The 18,760-nt window shown below is 47.2% G+C and overlaps 1 protein-coding gene across 2 annotated transcripts in view; it reads left to right on the top strand.

The window, feature by feature from the left end:
• LOC147105566 (phosphatidylinositol 3-kinase C2 domain-containing subunit gamma-like) overlaps window positions 1-18,760 on the top strand; it is a 238,025-nt gene that overhangs the window by 186,804 nt on the left and 32,461 nt on the right. For both annotated transcript variants that reach the window (XM_086010053.1, XM_086010054.1), the window contains exons 24-28: window positions 6,584-6,753; window positions 7,976-8,132; window positions 12,351-12,460; window positions 13,588-13,789; window positions 16,215-16,339. In XM_086010053.1, the coding sequence (XP_085866179.1) occupies window positions 6,584-6,753; window positions 7,976-8,132; window positions 12,351-12,460; window positions 13,588-13,789; window positions 16,215-16,339 (764 nt within the window). The remainder of the gene's footprint in view (window positions 1-6,583; window positions 6,754-7,975; window positions 8,133-12,350; window positions 12,461-13,587; window positions 13,790-16,214; window positions 16,340-18,760) is intronic.

Raw genomic sequence — 18,760 nt, 5'->3', positions numbered from 1 at the left:
TTTTTTACTACGTTAAAGGCACTGGCTATATAAATACAAATTGCGGTGCTGTTGATCAGTAGCGACAGAGACTGGGTCTTGAGACAGAATGTTGTCAGTAAAGGGCAACAGGTTATGTTCAAATAGTAGAGATGTTAGGATGGAAGAATATTCTAGAAATTTTGCTTGATAATCTTTGGGGAGCAGAGGGTATTTATGCAGAAGTTTCCCTCAGAACATGAAATAGGTGGGGTAGAAACTTGATGTGCCAAATAATCTTTTCTTGTTCCATGTTTTCTGATGTATCTGCCATTCCCAACAAATTGTTCTTTGATATCAGCCTTAAGTCGCTGAATTTTCCTAAAGAAAAAAGTAATAATAAAACAGTACATTTTATCTACTGGAGAATGTTCAACCTATTTCTGACAGGCCCAATATCTATTGTCAATTAGAACTGTTGAACTATACCTGTCCAGTATATTGTAAAACATTACAATGTTTCATCTATCTGAGGAGTCAACAATGGATTTCACAAAATGTTTTATAATGAGGTTGATCGAAAATCCAAGCTAGCGAGTTACAATGAGCAACACTGGCGAAGTATTATGCTCAAATGAATGGTCCTATTCAGTTGTAATCTTTAATTCTCACAGGGATCTTGGTCACTATTAGTGGCTGACATTTGATAGGTATTCCAATAAAGGCAGTGATTAGTTACCCAAACCAAGCAGTGAATTTTGGTTGTGCGAGTACAATAATGCCACCACATTTGCACATGCGCGTGAACAGGGAGAACCCAGTTCTTTCAGCTGCTTGTACTGATTTGAAGAGTGGGTGACCGAGCACCACACACACTCAAATGATTGTGAAGAGTTGACATTTAAAAAAAGATAAGTTAACAAAAGGCAATCACTCTGCCAGCTGCAGAAAAACCAGATAAAGACCCAATGGCCAATTTGGGAGAAAAAAATCTGGGAAATTCCTCTCCGACCCATCCAGACGACCGAAATTCTTCCAGGAGATCACTCTGTCCCTATATTTTCTACAGTACTTACCTTCTGTAAAGGCGATCTCCACCCCAGCCAGGAACAGGAATAAAACCATCTCCGGAAATCTAACGCAGAATTAGAACACAGTAGGAGCAGAACCAGGCTACACGGCACTTGGGCCCACTCCACTACCCACAGGGCCATGACCATTCCGAACCTAGACTCATGTCCAATGTCCTGCCCGCTCCCCGTAACCCTTAATTCCCTTTACTTCTAGGAAACTATCTATTTCTGTTTTAAATTTATTTAATGATGTAGCTTCCACAGCTTTCTGGGGCAGCAAATTCCACAAACCTACCACCCTCTGAGTGAAGAAGTTTCTCCTCATCTCAGTTTTGAAAGTGCAGCCCCTTATTCTAAGATTATGCCCCCTAGTTCTAGTTTCACCCATCATTGGGAACATCCTCACCGCATCCACCCGATCAAGTCCCTTCACAATCTTATTTTTTCAATAAGATCACCTCTCATTCTTCTGAACTCCAATGAGTAGAGTCCCAATCTACTCAACCTCTCCTCATATGACCACCCCCTCATCCCCGGGATTAACCGAGTGAACCTTCTTTGTACTGAATCGAGAGCAAGTATGTCTTTTCTTAAGTATGGACACCAAAACTGTATGCAGTATTCCAGGTGCGGTCTCACCAATACCTTGTACAACTGCAGCAATACCCCCCTGTTTTTATATTCCATCCCCCTAGCAATAAAAGCCAACATTCCATTGGCCTTCTTGATCACTTGCTGCACCTGCATACTAACTTTTTGAGTTTCGTGCACCAGGACCCCCAGATCCCTTTGTACTACAGTACTTTCCAGTTTCTTGCCATTAAGATAATAACTTGCTCTATGATTTTTCCTGCCAAAGTGCATAACCTCACACTTTCCAGTATTGTATTCCATCTGCCAAATCTCTGCCCACTTACTTAGCCTGTCTATATCCCTTTGCAGGTTTTTTATGTCCTCCTCACTCACTACTTTCCGTCCCATCTTTGTATCATCTGCAAACTTTGATATGTTACACTCGGTCCCCTCCTCCAAATCGTTAATATAGATTGTAAAGAGTTGGGGAGCCAGCATTGACCCCTGTGGAACACCACTAGTTACTGGTTGCCAATCTGAGAACGAACCATTTATCCCAACTCTCTGCTTTCTGTTAGAGAGCCAATCCTCCACCCACGCCAGAATATTATCCCCAATCCCGTGATTTTTTATCTTGAGCAATAATCTTTTGTGTAGCACCTTGTCAAATGCCTTTTGGAAGTCTAAATACACTACGTCCACTGGTTCCCCTTTATCTGCCCTGTATGTTACTTCCTCAAAAAACTCAAGCAAATTTGTCAAACATGACTTCCCCTTCATGAAACCATGCTGAGTTTGTCCTATTAAATTATGTTTATCCAAATGTCCCGTTACTGTCTCCTTAATAATGGACTCTAACATTTTACCAACCACAGATGTTAGGCTAACAGGTCTATAGTTTCCAGCCTTCTGCCTACTACCCTTTTTAAATAAGGGTGTTACATTAGCAGTTTTCCAATCTGCCGGGACCTTTGCTGAGTCCAGGGAGTTTTGGAAAATTATTACCAATGCATCCACAATCCCTACCGCCACTTCCCTCAAGACCCTAGAATGCAGGCCATCAGATCCAGGGGATTTATCCGCCTTGAGTCCCATTATTCTACCAAGTACCACTTCCTTAGTGATTTTAATCGTATTTAGTTCCTCCCCCCCCTAGAGCCCCCTGTTTGTCCAGTGTTGGGATATTCTTAGTGTCCTCTACTGTAAAGACTGATACAAAATAATTGTTCAGTGTTTTTGCCATCTCCATGTTTCCCACCATTAATTTCCCGGTCTCACCCTCTAAGGGACCAACATTTACTTTAGCCACCCTTTTTCTTTTTATATAACTATAGAAACTTTTACTGTCTGTTTTTATATTTTTTGCTAATTTACTTTCATAATCTATCTTCCCTTTCTTAATCAATCTTTTAGTTATTTTTTGCTGTCTTTTAAAGACTTCCCAATCTTCCATCCTCCCACTAGATTTGGCTACCTTATATGCCCTTGTTTTTAGTCGGATACTATCCTTAATTACTTTACTTAGCCACAGATGGCTATCTTTTCTTTTACACCCTTTTTTCCTCAGTGGAATATATTTTTTTTGGAAGTTGTAAAATAACTCCTTAAATGTACACCACTGATCATGTACCGTCTTACCCTTTAATCTATTTTCCCAGTCCACTCTAATCAATTCCGCTCTCATACCTTCATAGTCTCCTTTATTCAAGCTCAGCACGCTTGTTTGAGATCCAACCTTCTCACCCTCTAATTGAATATGGAATTCAACCATGTTATGGTCACTCATCCCAAGGGGATCCTTTACTAGGACATTTTTAATTAATCCTGTCTCATTACACAGGACCAAATCTAAGGTTGCTTGCCCCCTGGTCGGTTCAGTTACATACTGCTCAAGAAACCCATCCCTAATACATTCAATGAACTCATCCTCAAGGCTGCTCTGCCCAATTTGATTTGTCCAGTTAATATGATAATTAAAATCCCCCATAATTATAGCTGTTCCCTTATTACAAGCCTGCACTATTTCCTGATTAATACTCCGTCCAACAGAGTTGCAACTGTTCGGAGGCCTATAGACTACACCCACTAGTGTTTTTTTCCCCTTATTATTCCTTATCTCCACCCAAACTGTTTCACTATCCTGCTCCTTTGACCCAATATCATTTCTCTGTATTATAGTGATTCCTTCCTTTATTAACATAGCCACCCCACCTCCTCTCCCTTCATGCCTGTCCTTCCTGATTGTTAAATAACCTGGTATGTTTAATTCCCAGTCATGGTCACCCTGCAGCCATGTTTCTGTAATGGCCACAAGATCATACCCATATGTCGTTATTTGTGCCGTTAACGCATTCATTTTGTTACGAATGCTACGTGCATTCAGATAAAGAACTTTCAAATATGTTTTGTAACACTTAGTTCCTGTTTTGTCCATTTTTAGTACTTTACTTTTTACTCCATACATTCTGTCCCTTCCTGACACGTTCTGTTTTTTAATTCCCCCACTGCTACCTAAGTCTATGACCTTCTCTGATGTCATTTCTATTATTTGCTCTCTAGAAACCTCCCCCCCACTAATTAGTTTAAAGCCCTCTCTACAGCCCTAGTTATATGATTCACCAGGACTCTAGTCCCAGCACTGGCCAAGTGGAGTCCGTCCCAACGGAACAGCTCCCTCCTGTCCCAGTACTGGTGCCAGTGTCCCAAGAAGCAAAACCCATTTCTCCCACACCGGTCTTTGAGCCACGCATTTAACTCTTTAATTTTATTTATCCTAGCCAAATTCGCTCGTGGCTCAGGTAATAACCCAGAGATTATTACCCTTGAGGTTCTGTTTTTTAATTTGACCCCTGGCTGCTCATACTCCTTTAACAGAACCGTCTTCCTTGTCCTATCTACGTCGTTTGTACCAACATGGACCACGACAACTGGATCCTCCCCCTCCCACTCCAAGTTTCTTTCCAGCCCAGAAGAGATGTCCTTAACCCTGGCACCAGGCAGGCAACACAGCCTTCGGGACTCCCGCTCTTGACTGCAGAGAACCCTATCTATCCCCCTAATGATACTATCCCCTACCACTACAACATTTCTTTTTACTCCCTCCACTTGAATGGCCCCCTGTACCACGGTGCTGTGGCCAGGTTGCTCATCCTCCCTGCAGTCCCCGCTCCCGCCCTCACAGGGAGTAAGAACCTCGATCCTGCTTGACACGAGCAAGGGCTGCGTCTCCTTCAACACTACATCCTGGATCCCTGTACTTTCCTCACTCGTAGTCACACCGTCCTGTCCCTGACCACGGACTACATCTGCAGTAATTAACTTCATCGGTGTGACCATCTCCTGAAACATAGAGTCCAGGAACTTCTCCCCCTCCCTGATGTGTCGCAGTGTCTGAAGCTCGGTCTCAAGCTCTTTAACATGGAGCTTGAGTTCCTCTAGCAGCAAACACTTATCGCAAATGTAATCACCGTGAGCCTCAATGGGGTCCACCAGCTCCCACATTTCGCAACAGTGACACATCACCTGTTCACCCATATCTATGTAATTAATTAAATTTATTATTATTAGTTATGAAGGCCCTCTGCCCCATGTAGATGATACTATTACACCACTATTCAATAGGACTTACCAACTTAAAGGAATAAAAGAGAAGGAAGAAAACCAACCAACCAGCTGATCACCAACCTCCTCCTTGAATACTGCCTGTGGGGCCTGTTTGGTTGACTCGTCTCGCTGCTCCGCTTCCGCAGTGCTGTCTAAGCCTGGGAGTGGGGAAAACAGAACAAAAAACACACCCTCACCTCCCACTTGCCCAAACTCTGCCTCTTACCAAACTCTAGCAGCACTCAATGCACAGCACTAGTCCCGCCCCTTTTATACCCGGATTGTACTTCTGGGTTAAACTCCCCAACAGTTTAATATACACTTAAAAATTAAACACACTTCAAATAATTAACTTTTTAACACACTAAAATTCACAAAATACACTTAAATGACTTTTCTCCCTCTTACCAAACTCTAGCAGCACTCAATGCACAGCACTCTCTCACTTTAACGCTTAGACCAAGTGCCTAGTAGTTTTCTTACGTCAGTGATGTTGGTTGAGAGATAAATATTGACGAGGACAACTCCCCTGCTCTCCTTTGAAAATAGTACCATGGGATCTTCTACACCACCTGAGAGGGCACAGGGAGCCTCAGTTTAACATTTTATCTGAAAGACGGCACCTCTGACAGTGCAGCACTCCCTCAGTACAGCACTGTACTGGATGTCTGTATGGATAGATCTGTATTTTTGTGAACAAACATGAATGTTTTCTGATGCTTTGGCAACATAAGATGTAACTTGTCATGCCAATAAAGCGATTTGAATTGAATTGAATTGAATTGAGTGTCAGCCTGGATTATGTGCTCCATGTCTCATGGAGTGGGACTTGAACCCATGACCTTCTGACTCAGAGGTGAGGGTGCTACCCACTGAGCCAAGGCTGACAGCAGTTTAGTCGGGAATAATTGGTTATTTCCATAGGTTGTCAGGTTAGTTTGCTCTTTCAAATAATCATTTAAAAGGACTGGAGAGGGAATCTTTAAAGTCTTCGAGTTTGTGCATATTGTAACAAATGTTACTGTCGATGATTACAGTAATCGTGCTAATATAAAACCGCTTTGATACTATGAGAGTCCCAATGCTGGCACCACTGGTTCCTGTCACACAAGTCTCACACTTGCAGTGGCTCAAGCCAATGGATGGAAAGGCCAGTTACTTTTTTTTTTAGCCCGGTCTTCTTGACAGCCGGTTTTAGCGAGTCCCGGCAGGTTGACTTTCGGGTTGCAGCCCAGACGTGCTGCTAGAGCGAGTCTCGCACGGGAAAGTTCTATATACCGTGATGGGGGTTTTGGACCAAGAACTGTCCAGCTACATTTACTCGGTTTAATGTTCATGTCACGTCATATATTTATTGTTTTTTTTTTGCTGACTAGGCTGTGGAAAACTTCATTAACTCCTGTGCGGGCTGGTGTGTTGCTACTTTTATTCTGGGTATCTGCGATCGTCACAATGACAACATTATGCTGAAAACCACAGGCCACATGTTCCACATAGACTTTGGAAAGTTTTTGGGGCATGCTCAGATGATTGGAAGCATGAAAAGGTTAGTGCGATTAACATGTTCTTTAGAATACCTCGAACTGCCAGGTATTAATCGTGGCTCACTGGTAGCATTCTCGCCTCTGAGTCAGAAGGTCATGGGTTTAAGTCCCACTCTGGCAACTTGAGCACAAAATATTGGCTGATAGTCCAGTGCAGTATCGAGGCACCATCTGGCCTCTCAGACAAAAAAGTTCCCAGGGCACGATTCGAAGAAGAGCAGGGGAGTTCTCCTGGTGTCCTCACTGATATTTATCCCTCAACCAACATCATTAAAACAGATTGGCCTAGAAATTAGGTTTGCCTCCGCCAGGGCTTTTGCGCCCGAAATTTTGCGCCCGCGATAATTGCCGCTGCGCCCGCCAAAAATTCAGCTGCCCCGCGCCCAGACGGCTGCGGGCACTAATGGAGCGTTTCAGCGCCTCGCTATGGGCGCTGAATGCAGGTTTGCGGCGCTAATCCCCCGCTGCGGCACCCGATGCGGTGCGGCAGGCTGGGGTACTGCAGGCCTCCTCCTTCTGTTAAGGAGGAGCTGCCTGCAGCCGACCGCTGACCGGTCGATTCGCCCGACAAATGAGCCCGGCACCTCGGAGAAGTGCCGGGCTCGCGGGCCACACACATCAGTGCCGCGGGGGGGTGGTGGAGGAGTCCGGGGAGGGAGGTGCGGGCAGGCAGCCGCCGGGAAAGCGGCCGGCCGCCGCTCCACCTTAATGCGCCGGCGCTACGTGCTGCAACATCCCGTTGAACAATCATTGGTTGCGGCTGCCACGGGCGAGGTGGCCGCAACTGAATTTGGGCGTCCGGCCACGTTACCACGGCAACCGGGACGCTGCGCACACCGATGACGTCATCGGTGCTGGCGCAGCGCTACTGGCTAACGCCGATGGTAGGGCCCAACGCAATTTCGATCGCAGCTATAATTCCGGCGCAAGGCCCTCTAACGCCTCTAATTGGACGCTAACCCCACCGAATTTCTAGGCCATTATCTGGTCATTTATCACATTGCTGTTTGTAGGATCTTGCTGTGTACAAATAGGCTACTGCGTTTCCTACATTACAACACTGACTACACTTCAAAAAGTGCTTCATTGCCTGTAAAATGTTTCGGGACATCCTGAGGTTGTGAAAGGCGCTGGCTCTTATATCAAAATGTATTAATTTTTATTCATTAATTAAAAACAGTGCAGGCATTACCTTAATGAGTGTGTGTCCATGGTTTCAACCAGGGATCGCGCTCCTTTTATATTTACTTCCGAAATGGAGCATTTCATCACAGAAGGTGGAAAAGATGGGGCTCGTTTCCAGAGGTTTGTGGACCTGAGCTGTCTGGCATACAACATCATCCGACAACACACTCAGCTCTTGATGAATCTGCTGGAGCTGGTAAGAGAGAGAGTCGGCACATTGAATTTGTTGAGTTTATGAAATATCAAGGTCCTCAAAATTCCTGGGTTCAGGGAGCGTGGGGAAGAAGATTTCTGCCTGGGTGTGGGGGGGGCAGGAATTTGGGGCAGAATTCCTCCATGTTTGAAGGTCCCTTTAAATTCTGGTAGGTGGTAATAAGTTCTTCCACCTGTGCTCCCCCACACCCCCCACACCTGAGGGGGCATGTCTGGGGAGTTCCCGGGCCACCCTTGGAGATTCTGCCCATTCTACCCTTATAAGACATCAGGGGAATTAATGGCACCTGTGAGCTGACGGGAGTCATGCTAACGGCCTTAGAAGCCTTTACTGGGGAGAAGCAGGGATCGATATCTTCCCAAAGGAGCAAAAGACTAAGGCTGGGAATTTCCTCGGAGCTGCTCCCGTTCCACCGCCGTAAATTCACTGGAAGTGCAGCGGAAACCCCGTTTACTTCCGGCAAAGTTACCGCAGCGGAGTGGAACTTCCAGGCCTAAGAAGAAATGTTCTTTGGGCCTTACCAGGCCTGCTGTCCACCGACAGAGAGAGATGGCGCTGCTCCGGCATTCTGAACAGCGGTTCAAGGTGGGCACCTCCGAATTGCTCTTGCAGGTGCGATGTGCCCTACCCGGCCATTCAAATGACCCCGCCCCGCAATTTGGGAGGTGGTGGCTGTCCTTATGGACAAGAGCAGACTTGTTCTACTCCGACAGTGCGGGCCCAGGGAATTTCAGGCCTCAATTGTTTAGTAGCCTAGGTCGGTTTGTTAAAAACACTGGGCAATGTTTGGGACGCAAACATGTTATCGGACCTGGCACGAGGGTGCAGGTTCAACCACCTGGCGGCCGCAATGCAGCTCTGCTAGTCTGTATAACTGGGGAGAGGGGAGGAGGAAGCTGGGAAGGACCGGGATAGATGGAGCTCCAGACCATGGCACCGGACTCCCCAACTTTCCACTGAATAAACATGGGGAGATTTTCAACTCACTGCCCCCCACTTCTCGGCTGAAAAACGAGGGGCTGGCAGCTGATAATTATGTGTAACCTGTTGCCCCATTGATACGCAAGGCCCACCCGATGCAATTTTCAGATGGGCTTGTAAGAGGCAAACAGGCGCAAGGCTGCTTAACTATGGAAATCGGGGTCCTACACCAGTAGTAGGACCCTGATTTCAGGTACAAATGGGTGGAGTGTGCTGTACCAGGCCTCAGGTGGCCTAACCAACGGTCCTTTACTGGGCCGCTTAAAAAAGTGCCCAGGAAATGTTTTTTTAATTTTTGTTCTGCTCCTCCAGGGCCGACTTAAAAACTCTGGCCCACTGCTGGCCCATTCAAGACTATCCCCTCCCCTTTCCCCACCCCCAGGATCGCCTCATCCCCTCCGCAAGATCCAACCTGTCAGCTGGCAAGCCAGCTCGTTTCCCACCCTCCCACAACCAACGAGCTGCAGTGGGCACCCGTTTGCCACCTGCAATGTTTAAATGAAGCCCAAACCCTATACAGCCTCTTACAAACAATAGCTGAGAGCTGGAATAACAACAGAAAATGCTGGAAACACTCAGCAGGCCAGGCAGCAATCCGTGGAGAGAGAAACAAAGTAAACGTTTCAGGTCTGTGACCCTTCGTCAGAACTGCAGAAAGCTGGAGATGTATCAGATTTTAAGCAGGCGCAGAGGTGGGGGTGGGGGCGGTGGGAGGGGAGGAAGGAATTGAAGGAACATTCTGTGCTAGGGTGGGAGGCAGGAAAGATTAAATGTTGCAGATGGGGATGGCAAAATCATACAGCCTGAAAAATGGGGGCAGGGGTCATAGTCTGAAATTGTTGAACTCAGTGTTGAGTCCAGAAGGCTGTAAGGTGCCTAATCGAAAGATGAGGTGCTGTTCCTCAAGCTTACATTGAGCTTCATTGGAACAATGTAAGAGGCCAAGGACAGTGAGATCAGAGTGGGAGTGAAGTGGAGAATTAAAGTAACAGGCGACCGGAAGCTCAGGGTCACCCTTACGGACTGAACGGAGGTGTCAGCATAACTCAAAGACCAAAAATCAAGAATGAATGGATCCCAACTGGATACATTTTTCTTCACCAATACTTTGGCTATCAAACAGATATTTAGGTATTTTTCTGATCTCTCCATCCTATTTTCCATCCCTACCAGCCTCAGCATGGCCAGCAAAGCAAAGCAAAAGCTTTGCTTCAGTACGCTAGTTATACTACAAATGTTAGCAATAGTGGAAGACAGAAAGAAAGTCTTGTATCTAGGTTTGTACTAGCGCTGTGACAGGCTAACATCCTGCTCCCATGCGCTACAGGAAGGCAGACTTTCCAGCTACAGGAAACTTTGTGATATCCGGCACTGACGGGACCGGCGTGTTGCCGATCTATCAAAACTGCCGGACATACAAAGTTAATGTTGAAGCATACGGAGGTTTTCATCTCCGTATCTGACAACAAACACTGTTGCTTAGCAACAGCTTCTAAAGAGTCAGCTGCAGCTGCAAGTGTCTCTAGCTGAAGCTGTTGCTATAGCTACAGACCTTGCAGTGCCTGACTGGAGAAAAAAAAAAGAACGAGATCTAAAAAAACTTATCGAAAACGGCTCCTGATTTTTGCCGTTAGATCGAGTATTCCGGACATACAACCTCCGGATAAACCAAAGTTTCCTGTATTATGTGCAGCAGCTCATCGCAGTGTTCTCGTACACCGGGGAGAGTCAGCCAGCAAGAGTGTCAGTAACATGACCATGATGTTATATTTTGGTCAGCCAGGTGTCTGGCACACATGGAACCCATTACCATTCTTAAACGTCTCCAAAGCAACTTACAGAGACTTTTACATCAGTAGACTTTCCATTGGCCCGATATGGTCCCATAGGGTCGCAGCTTGCTTACCTAAACTTAGGTGCCAAGACCAACAGCCAAGCCTTAAGGACTCCCAAAAGTGCACATACGTACTACTGAAATTTCATGGGCTAAAACAGAGCATTGGTAAGCTTCCCACTATTTGTCCAGTTAGGATGATCCTGCCCAATACAACATTGGCCTGCCGGATTATCAGAAGCCGAGTGGGAAGAATCCCAGGCCCTGAGGACAGGTCTACCCTTCCAGGTCTTAACAGTGAACCAGATGGAGTATTTGAGCCCCACCTGGCACAGGCATGGGACTACCAAGTCTGCCACGGAGGATTGTACTAATCTCCAATTAGCAGACGTATTAATCTTGTAGCTAACTCAACCCCAAGGTCACCCTGAATTCCCTCTCCAAATAAGTGAACACGGTTACATTTCCAGAATGAAGGTAAGGCAGAGAAGAGGAGAAGTATTCATTTTAAGTGGTGTTACTGGGCCAGAACTTGCTGGAAAAAACAATGGCGTGTGAGCGACACATGGTGTTATTAATGTGCAAATCGAACAGCAAATTCATGGGATTAAGAAATGTGCCGTGATTTGCAAATCTCCAGAACTTGCTGGTCGATTTACACCGCTCAGCCATTTGCTTTGCACAAAAGGCATCTCACCCTTAGCCTTCCCTTAAGAACTTGCTGGATTTGCACATTCATTATCCATTAAACTTGCTGCAGAAAGTTAAGTCTAGTAATTAACAACGCGATAATTGTTAATGATTGCCAATCAACCTCTCTGGCCCAGAAAGTGAATAATTTAAACAGTGGAGTCTCGTTCCTTCAGGTAGTAAATTGTTATTGGAGATTTTCTCTCTCTTACTCCAATCTTTCTTTCCCTCGCTTTATTTCTTTCTGTACCTGATTTAATTCTAATTCACCCCCTTCCCTGTTGTTCCTCTGTTTCTTTCTCAATCCTTAAATCTCATTGGTTAAGGAGATATACTGTTAGTCCCGTCATTCACTGAGGTCCAAGATGTCCCGTTGCCCTTGCGCAAATTATATTCCAGCTGAAGGGTGCAGGAAAAGTCTAACTAATGATGCACACCACAAGATGTCCCACTCCAGTAAGTTCTGGCCCAATGTTCAGGCCCCACCAGGCGCTAAGAATAATAAAGATTCATGGATCAAGATCAGGCCAAACAAATGAAGGCCCTGGACACCTCTCTGCGGCAGAAGAGCAAAATGGCATAATTCCAGCATCCCATGAGCCATGTGTGCACAGAAGTGGCGTTGCCTGTAATTAGTGTTTGTGACACTGACTCTAATTTAATAATAACAGACCTTCCATTCTTGTCTGCTTCAGATGCTGTCAGCTGGACTTCCTGAGCTGGCTGAAGTCCAGGACCTGAAGTATGTTTACAATAACTTGCGGCCAAAGGACTCTGATGCACAAGCCACCTCTTACTTCACAAGGTTGAAAGCTGAGCTTTTGGTTTTCCCATTTTACTTTCCTACTAATCCCAGCTCGTTGTGTGACTAAATTCAACTCTGATACTGTTAATAAAATGAGTTTGTACCATAGGCCGCCAAGCTAATTACAGAACTGCATAACCAGCAAGCTTTAAGAGTAAGCAGTAAGAAGAAGAATTAATGCAGTAAAATGGCAGATAAATGGAGCAAAGAAAATGGTCAATAAATGGGACCGGGTGTCCAGGTTTTCTAGGATCACATGACAGGAATCCGCTCAAATCAATTATGCAAATGAAGAAGGAATGCGGAGAAATATGCAAAAGAATAACTGTTGCATAGATGTGGATGATGCAAATTCATGCTTTACAGTCAAGTTTTGTTTACAGAGAACTGTCTAAGCAGAACTGAATCATTGGGACTCAAGTACGCTAACTGGAATATGCAGCAGTCTGTTACTAAGTGTAGCCTTCTGTATAAGAGCAAACATTGGAAATGCAGTGATAACTAAGGGCTAAATATTACATTTCCATTGCTGTAAAAATCATGATCAATACATTTTAACGTGATCTATATTGCCGGGGTGATCAACCATAGGTGAAGAGCCATTTGCAGCTCTTCTGTAGCTGAAATGCCCTACCCACAGATTCAGTCCTGATGTGTTTAATGCAGATTCATCAAGGACCCAGTCAACTACAACAGGACAGGCAGCCTTCCTTCCATTTACAATATATATTTTGAATTGATTGTAATATGTTAACCACTTACTACTGGGTGTCTAGTAAGTGGTGTTCTCCTGAGCTTTGGCGTAACTTACCACTGAAAATTGAGATCCTAAACTTGATTGCAGCAAATGCAGGATTTGTAGTAATCTGTACAAGGCCATTTGCAACTTAAAGTCTCTCCACTGAACAGGAGTCAGTGCAACAGATTAATATTTATCCATCATTGACATCACTGAACGGAATACATAAAATTTCAGCTGAAGTCACAATGCATAACCAACGGCAGTAAAATCCATGTCAGTGCTGTGGGAAATGTTCTTCCTGTATAGCTGAAAATGTTTATTGAGTGTTGACCATGTTTAACTTTCTATGACACTGACCAGTGCAATTGATTTCTTTCACCTACAGCTTAATTAATGAGAGCCTGAGAAGTCTACCTGTGAAAATTAATTTTGTCGCCCATATCATGGCACAGATGAAATTTACAGGCCAAGATGTCCATCCAAGCCTGCCCTTTGCACCAGAAAAGTACACGTTACAGACGGACGGCCTAATAAGTAGTGCGGTGGTGTGTGGTTTTGAGAAAAAAATTGTCCCTCATAAGGAGTATGTAAGTACTATGGCAATTCAAACATGCGCTTAATAACTGGGTTGAGAACAACTGTAGTCAAAAGACTAGGCTTTAAGAAGACTGGAATTTTGAATATGGAAAAAGTCTTTCTGAGAGTGCCTCACACTTCTAGATTTAAAAAAGAAACTATCTGCTCTCCATGTTCCCCACCTATTAGAAAATCAAGATAGATTTGCGGAGTGCAGTTTTCCAGGTTCTGCTCCCTGCCCCAGAGCCTCACTCAACGGGAGCACAGGTTGTAGAAAGTCCACAAGCCCGATTCATGGCGGCTCCTGAATTTTCACCCCAGGCCTTTGTCGAGGGAGGTTTGTGCCAAGAGTGGAGTTTCGTAAAACACACCCTTGTAATTTTAAGTAGGTTTGCAATTCTTGCTTCACTCTTTGCATTTAAAAAGATCTCATTTCTATTAATGCATGTAAATTCAATGGTTACACTTGTCAAGTTAACTGCTTTTCAGCACTTAGCTGTAGCAATGAGAATTTAATTTTCTTTGGCATTTAGGTTCAAATGTGGCTTCAAAGGTCTTGGTGAAGTCTATTCTGCAAATGGTTCTGTTGCCCTTTTAAGCTGAGTTAGAGGCTGCAGTGTGTACCATCTAGAAGATGCACTGCAGCAACTCGCCAAGGCTTCTTCGGCAGCACCCCCCGAACCCGCGACCTCTATCACCTAGAAGGACAAAGGCAGCAGGCGCATGGGAACACCACCACCTCCAAGTTCCCCTCCAAGTCACACACCATCCCGACTTGGACATATATCGCCATTCCGTTCTCATCACTGGGTCAAACTCCTGGAAATCCCGACCTAACATAATTGTGGGAGCACCTTCGCCACATGGACTGCACCAGTTCAGGAAGAAGGCCCATCACCACCTTCTCGAGGGCTACTAGGGATGAGCAAGAAATGACGACGATGCCAGCGACACCCATAGTCCCCAGAATGAATTTTAAAAAGGACATGTGTCGCCTTCCCACCTAGACCACCAGATAATGGACACATACTCTGGCTGTGATGGTTCACCACTCCAGTAGGCACTCGGATACCAGGCGGACACACTTTAATTTCTTTTTGTTGCCAATGTTCTCCCATCTGACTCCTTGATGAATATGGTTCCATGGGCAGCAGTCACCCTTAAGTGCCTTGTCCAAGTGGAATCCTTCATGAGGGACCTCGGTAGCAGGCCAGGTCAACACAGCCGAGCCCAACCCTGTCCTCGCCAGTCACCCGTGCACCCAACGCCCGATCTAGCAGGTGTCCCTGGACCATACTCGGGATCTCCCCCTCCCTGGTGCAGGGGCCACTGCCGCCAAATGTAGCACTGCTGCCATTTCCCAGGCTGAGATCGGCCGACGTGGCACAGACCGGCGATCGAACCTGGAGCCTTTCCGACCTGTGCGATTCACCACATCAGGCGACTCATTTATGGGCTTGAGCCAGCAGCAGATAGGGTTTCCAACCCTCCAGGATTACCCTGGAATTGAAGATTAATCTCCAGGAGGCTGCTGTGAGCCACCCAGGAGAAAAATCAAAGGCACATTAAAAAAGAATCGTGTTTTTTACATTTTCTTTGAACAATTTCATTTATTAGTTGTAAAAATATTGGATATGGGGGAAGAAAGGCTGTTTTACTAACAGTTAAGGTCAATCCAATTGGATAACAAAGAATCTGTTCGCTTTCCAATTGGCCGTGGGAAGACAGCGCACCTGGAGGATGGGCCAATGGCGGGAGTGCGGGGGCAGGGCGGGTCTAGGCGGGAGGTCATGTGATGAAATCTCCAGGGATACGCCCAAGCAGAGTTGGCAACCTTACCAGTAGAGCTAAAATTATCACCGATTGTTTATAGTATCTTTAGGGCATAAAACCTAAAACATAATTGCACCCCGACACAGCTGAAAACTTGGAAGTAAGCTGATTTGAAGCACATTAATTCCACTCACATAGTCCCATGTTTATTGAACCTCTCTGGAACACAAAGCGGCCTACTTTCCTCGCAGGCAAATCTTCAACCTTTCTGACTTGGCTCACGATTGACCCAGTAAATTAATTAGCTGCAGACGAGGAGCTGTGCGCTCCAGTGCGGTGTTTTAGAAAATATATTTCGCCTTTTAATACATCTGGGAACTCTGGAAATGCAGTTATTTTACAAAGCGACCTCCCTCAGCAAGCTGAGAAGGGCAGATAACTAACTGGAAAATGCACAGAGGCCTGGAAGGTTGCATTTTATCAACCTTTTAAATAGCTTGAGAGTGCGGCTTGTCAAACGTTATAAACTCAGTAATGAGCATCTATGCTGAGATCTCGGAATATATAGTGCAAGGTTCCTGCCACACAATTATTTAGCTTGAAATCGGACAGGAATAATCTGATTGATATTCTTGCATATCCAGCTACCTGATCTTATTTTAGTTTTACAAAGTACAAGTGGAACGCGAAGGGCAGAGTGAGGCGACCTTCATTGAAAGAAGCTTCAAACAATTTGGCGAACTCAACAAACAGCTTCTCTGCTGCTTTCCAGCATTGGAGTTACCGAGGTAAGGAAGGACTGATGGTCAGGCGGCTCGTTAACTCCTGCTCTGCTTACGTACAACATCTAGGCATTTCCTTTAAGGTATCATCCCCACCCTGACAGTGGGACTGCCCCTCACCCCCATCCCCACCCTAACACTGGGACTGCCCCTCACCCCCATCCCCACCCTAACACTGGGTCTGCCCCTCACCCCCATCCCCACCCTGACAGTGGGACTGCCCCTCACCCCCATCCCCACCCTAACACTGGGTCTGCCCCTCGCCCCCATCCCCACCCTAACACTGGGTCTGCCCCTCACCCCCATCCCCACCCTGACACTGGGACTGCCCCTCACCCCCATCCCCACCCTGACACTGGGACTGCCCCTCACCCCCATCCCCACCCTGACAGTGGGACTGCCCCTCACCCCCATCCCCACCCTGACACTGGGACTGCCCCTCACCCCCATCCCCACCCCCACCCTGACAGTGGGACTGCCCCTCACCCCCATCCCCACCCCCACCCTGACACTGGGATTGCCCCTCACCCCCATCCCCACCCCCACCCTGACACTGGGATTGCCCCTCACCCCCATCCCCACCCTGACAGTGGGACTGCCCCTCACCCCCATCCCCACCCCCACCCTGACAGTGGGACTGCCCCTCACCCCCATACCCACCCTGACACTGGGATTGCCCCTCACCCCCATCCCCACCCCCACCCTGACACTGGGACTGCCCCTCACCCCCATCCCCACCCTGACACTGGGATTGCCCCTCACCCCCATCCCCACCCCCACCCTGACAGTGGGACTGCCCCTCACCCCCATCCCCACCCTAACACTGGGACTGCCCCTCACCCCCATCCCCACCCCCACCCTGACAGTGGGACTGCCCCTCACCCCCATCCCCACCCTGACACTGGGTCTGCCCCTCACACCCATCCTGACACTGGGTCTGCCCCTCACCCCCATCCTCACCCTAACACTGGGTCTGCCCCTCACCCCCATCCTCACCCTAACACTGGGTCTGCCCCTCACACCCATCCCCACCCTGACACTGGGACTGCCCCTCACCCCCATCCCCATCCCCACCCTGACACTGGGACTGCCCCTCACCCCCATCCTCACCCTGACACTGGGTCTGCCCCTCACACCCATCCCCACCCTGACACTGGGACTGCCCCTCACCCCCATCCCCATCCCCACCCTGACACTGGGTCTGCCCCTCACCCCCATCCCCACCCCCACCCTGACACTGGGACTGCTCCTCACCCCCATCCCCACCCCCACCCTGACAGTGGGACTGCCCCTCACTCCCCCCCCATCCCCACCCCAAAAGTGGGACTGCCCCTCACTCCCCCCATCCCCACCCCAAAAGTGGGACTGCCCCTCACTCCCCCCCATCCCCACCCCAAAAGTGGGACTGTCCCTCACTCCCCCCCATCCCCACCCCGACAGTGGGATTGACCCTCACCCCCCCCCATCCCCACCCTGACAGTGGGACTGCCCCTCTATCCCCACCCCATTATTGTTAGGCATCACTTTGAAAGTCTAATGCTGTCATGTTTTGGCATGTTATGCACTGTAGTGGTAAAGTGCAAACAAAATAATACCATTGTGGTAAAATGACAATCAAAGAAGCCCAGGGAACTAAAATTTTGAAGGGCTCTGTCGAATCATTGCTGTTTCCAAGTGATTTTGCATGGTCCAGTAAAGGGCGGGACCACCTTCTGCCCCTTAATTGGGCACCTTGTCATAGGGGGCATGGCCAAAGACAGGAAATCCCAATACTCGGCCTACAAGGGAGGTGGCGTAAAATCAGGGGCTAGTACACCAAGAAAGAAAGGAGCGTGCTGGCTTCCAATCCCAACACGATCCAGGTTGGGATCGGGGCCTGAACCCCTACGGTGAGGGGAAATACTTTGTTAAATTAGGAGGGGCCTGAAGGCTCCCTCTTTAGATTTATTTGAAAGTGGGGGGGGGGGGGCAGCAACTCCGTTCCCCAGCTGGCCACTTAAGCCACACTCTACGGCCTGTTCTGGCATGTGGTCACTCCAAGCACCAAAAACCCGCGTTTCATGGCTGTGTGCCCTGACCTGGCGTACCTCAGCGGGGGTCAGCTGCAGGGGGCATGGGTGGGCACATCCCAAAACTTACGGCAGGGCGCGCCCACTTTCTGGGCCTATATATTTCACAGGGAGCTCTGATAGCCCTAAACTTAGAAAGTACAAGTGTGTGACTTCCCACCTCTTTCCTGCCCAGTGCTTGGATCCAATATGGGAGATATTTTCTCTTTTAGAAACCATGGCATTAATCTTGCTGCTTTTTGTTTAACATTTCTAATCATTGCCAGTGAAAGAATTATTTGGTTGTTTCCGCTGGGTGAGTTCATTTCAGAGGATTTTATAACCTCAGCAGTGGAAAATTGTCCATTTAAGACTTGCC

This window comes from Somniosus microcephalus, chromosome 17, assembly GCF_052327205.1.
Source record: "Somniosus microcephalus isolate GS21.2 chromosome 17, FLI_Smic_1.0, whole genome shotgun sequence".
NCBI classification, from domain to species: Eukaryota; Metazoa; Chordata; class Chondrichthyes; order Squaliformes; family Somniosidae; genus Somniosus; species Somniosus microcephalus.
Note: the sequence above shows the minus strand (reverse complement) of the source record. Positions and strands in the feature narration are given on the sequence as shown.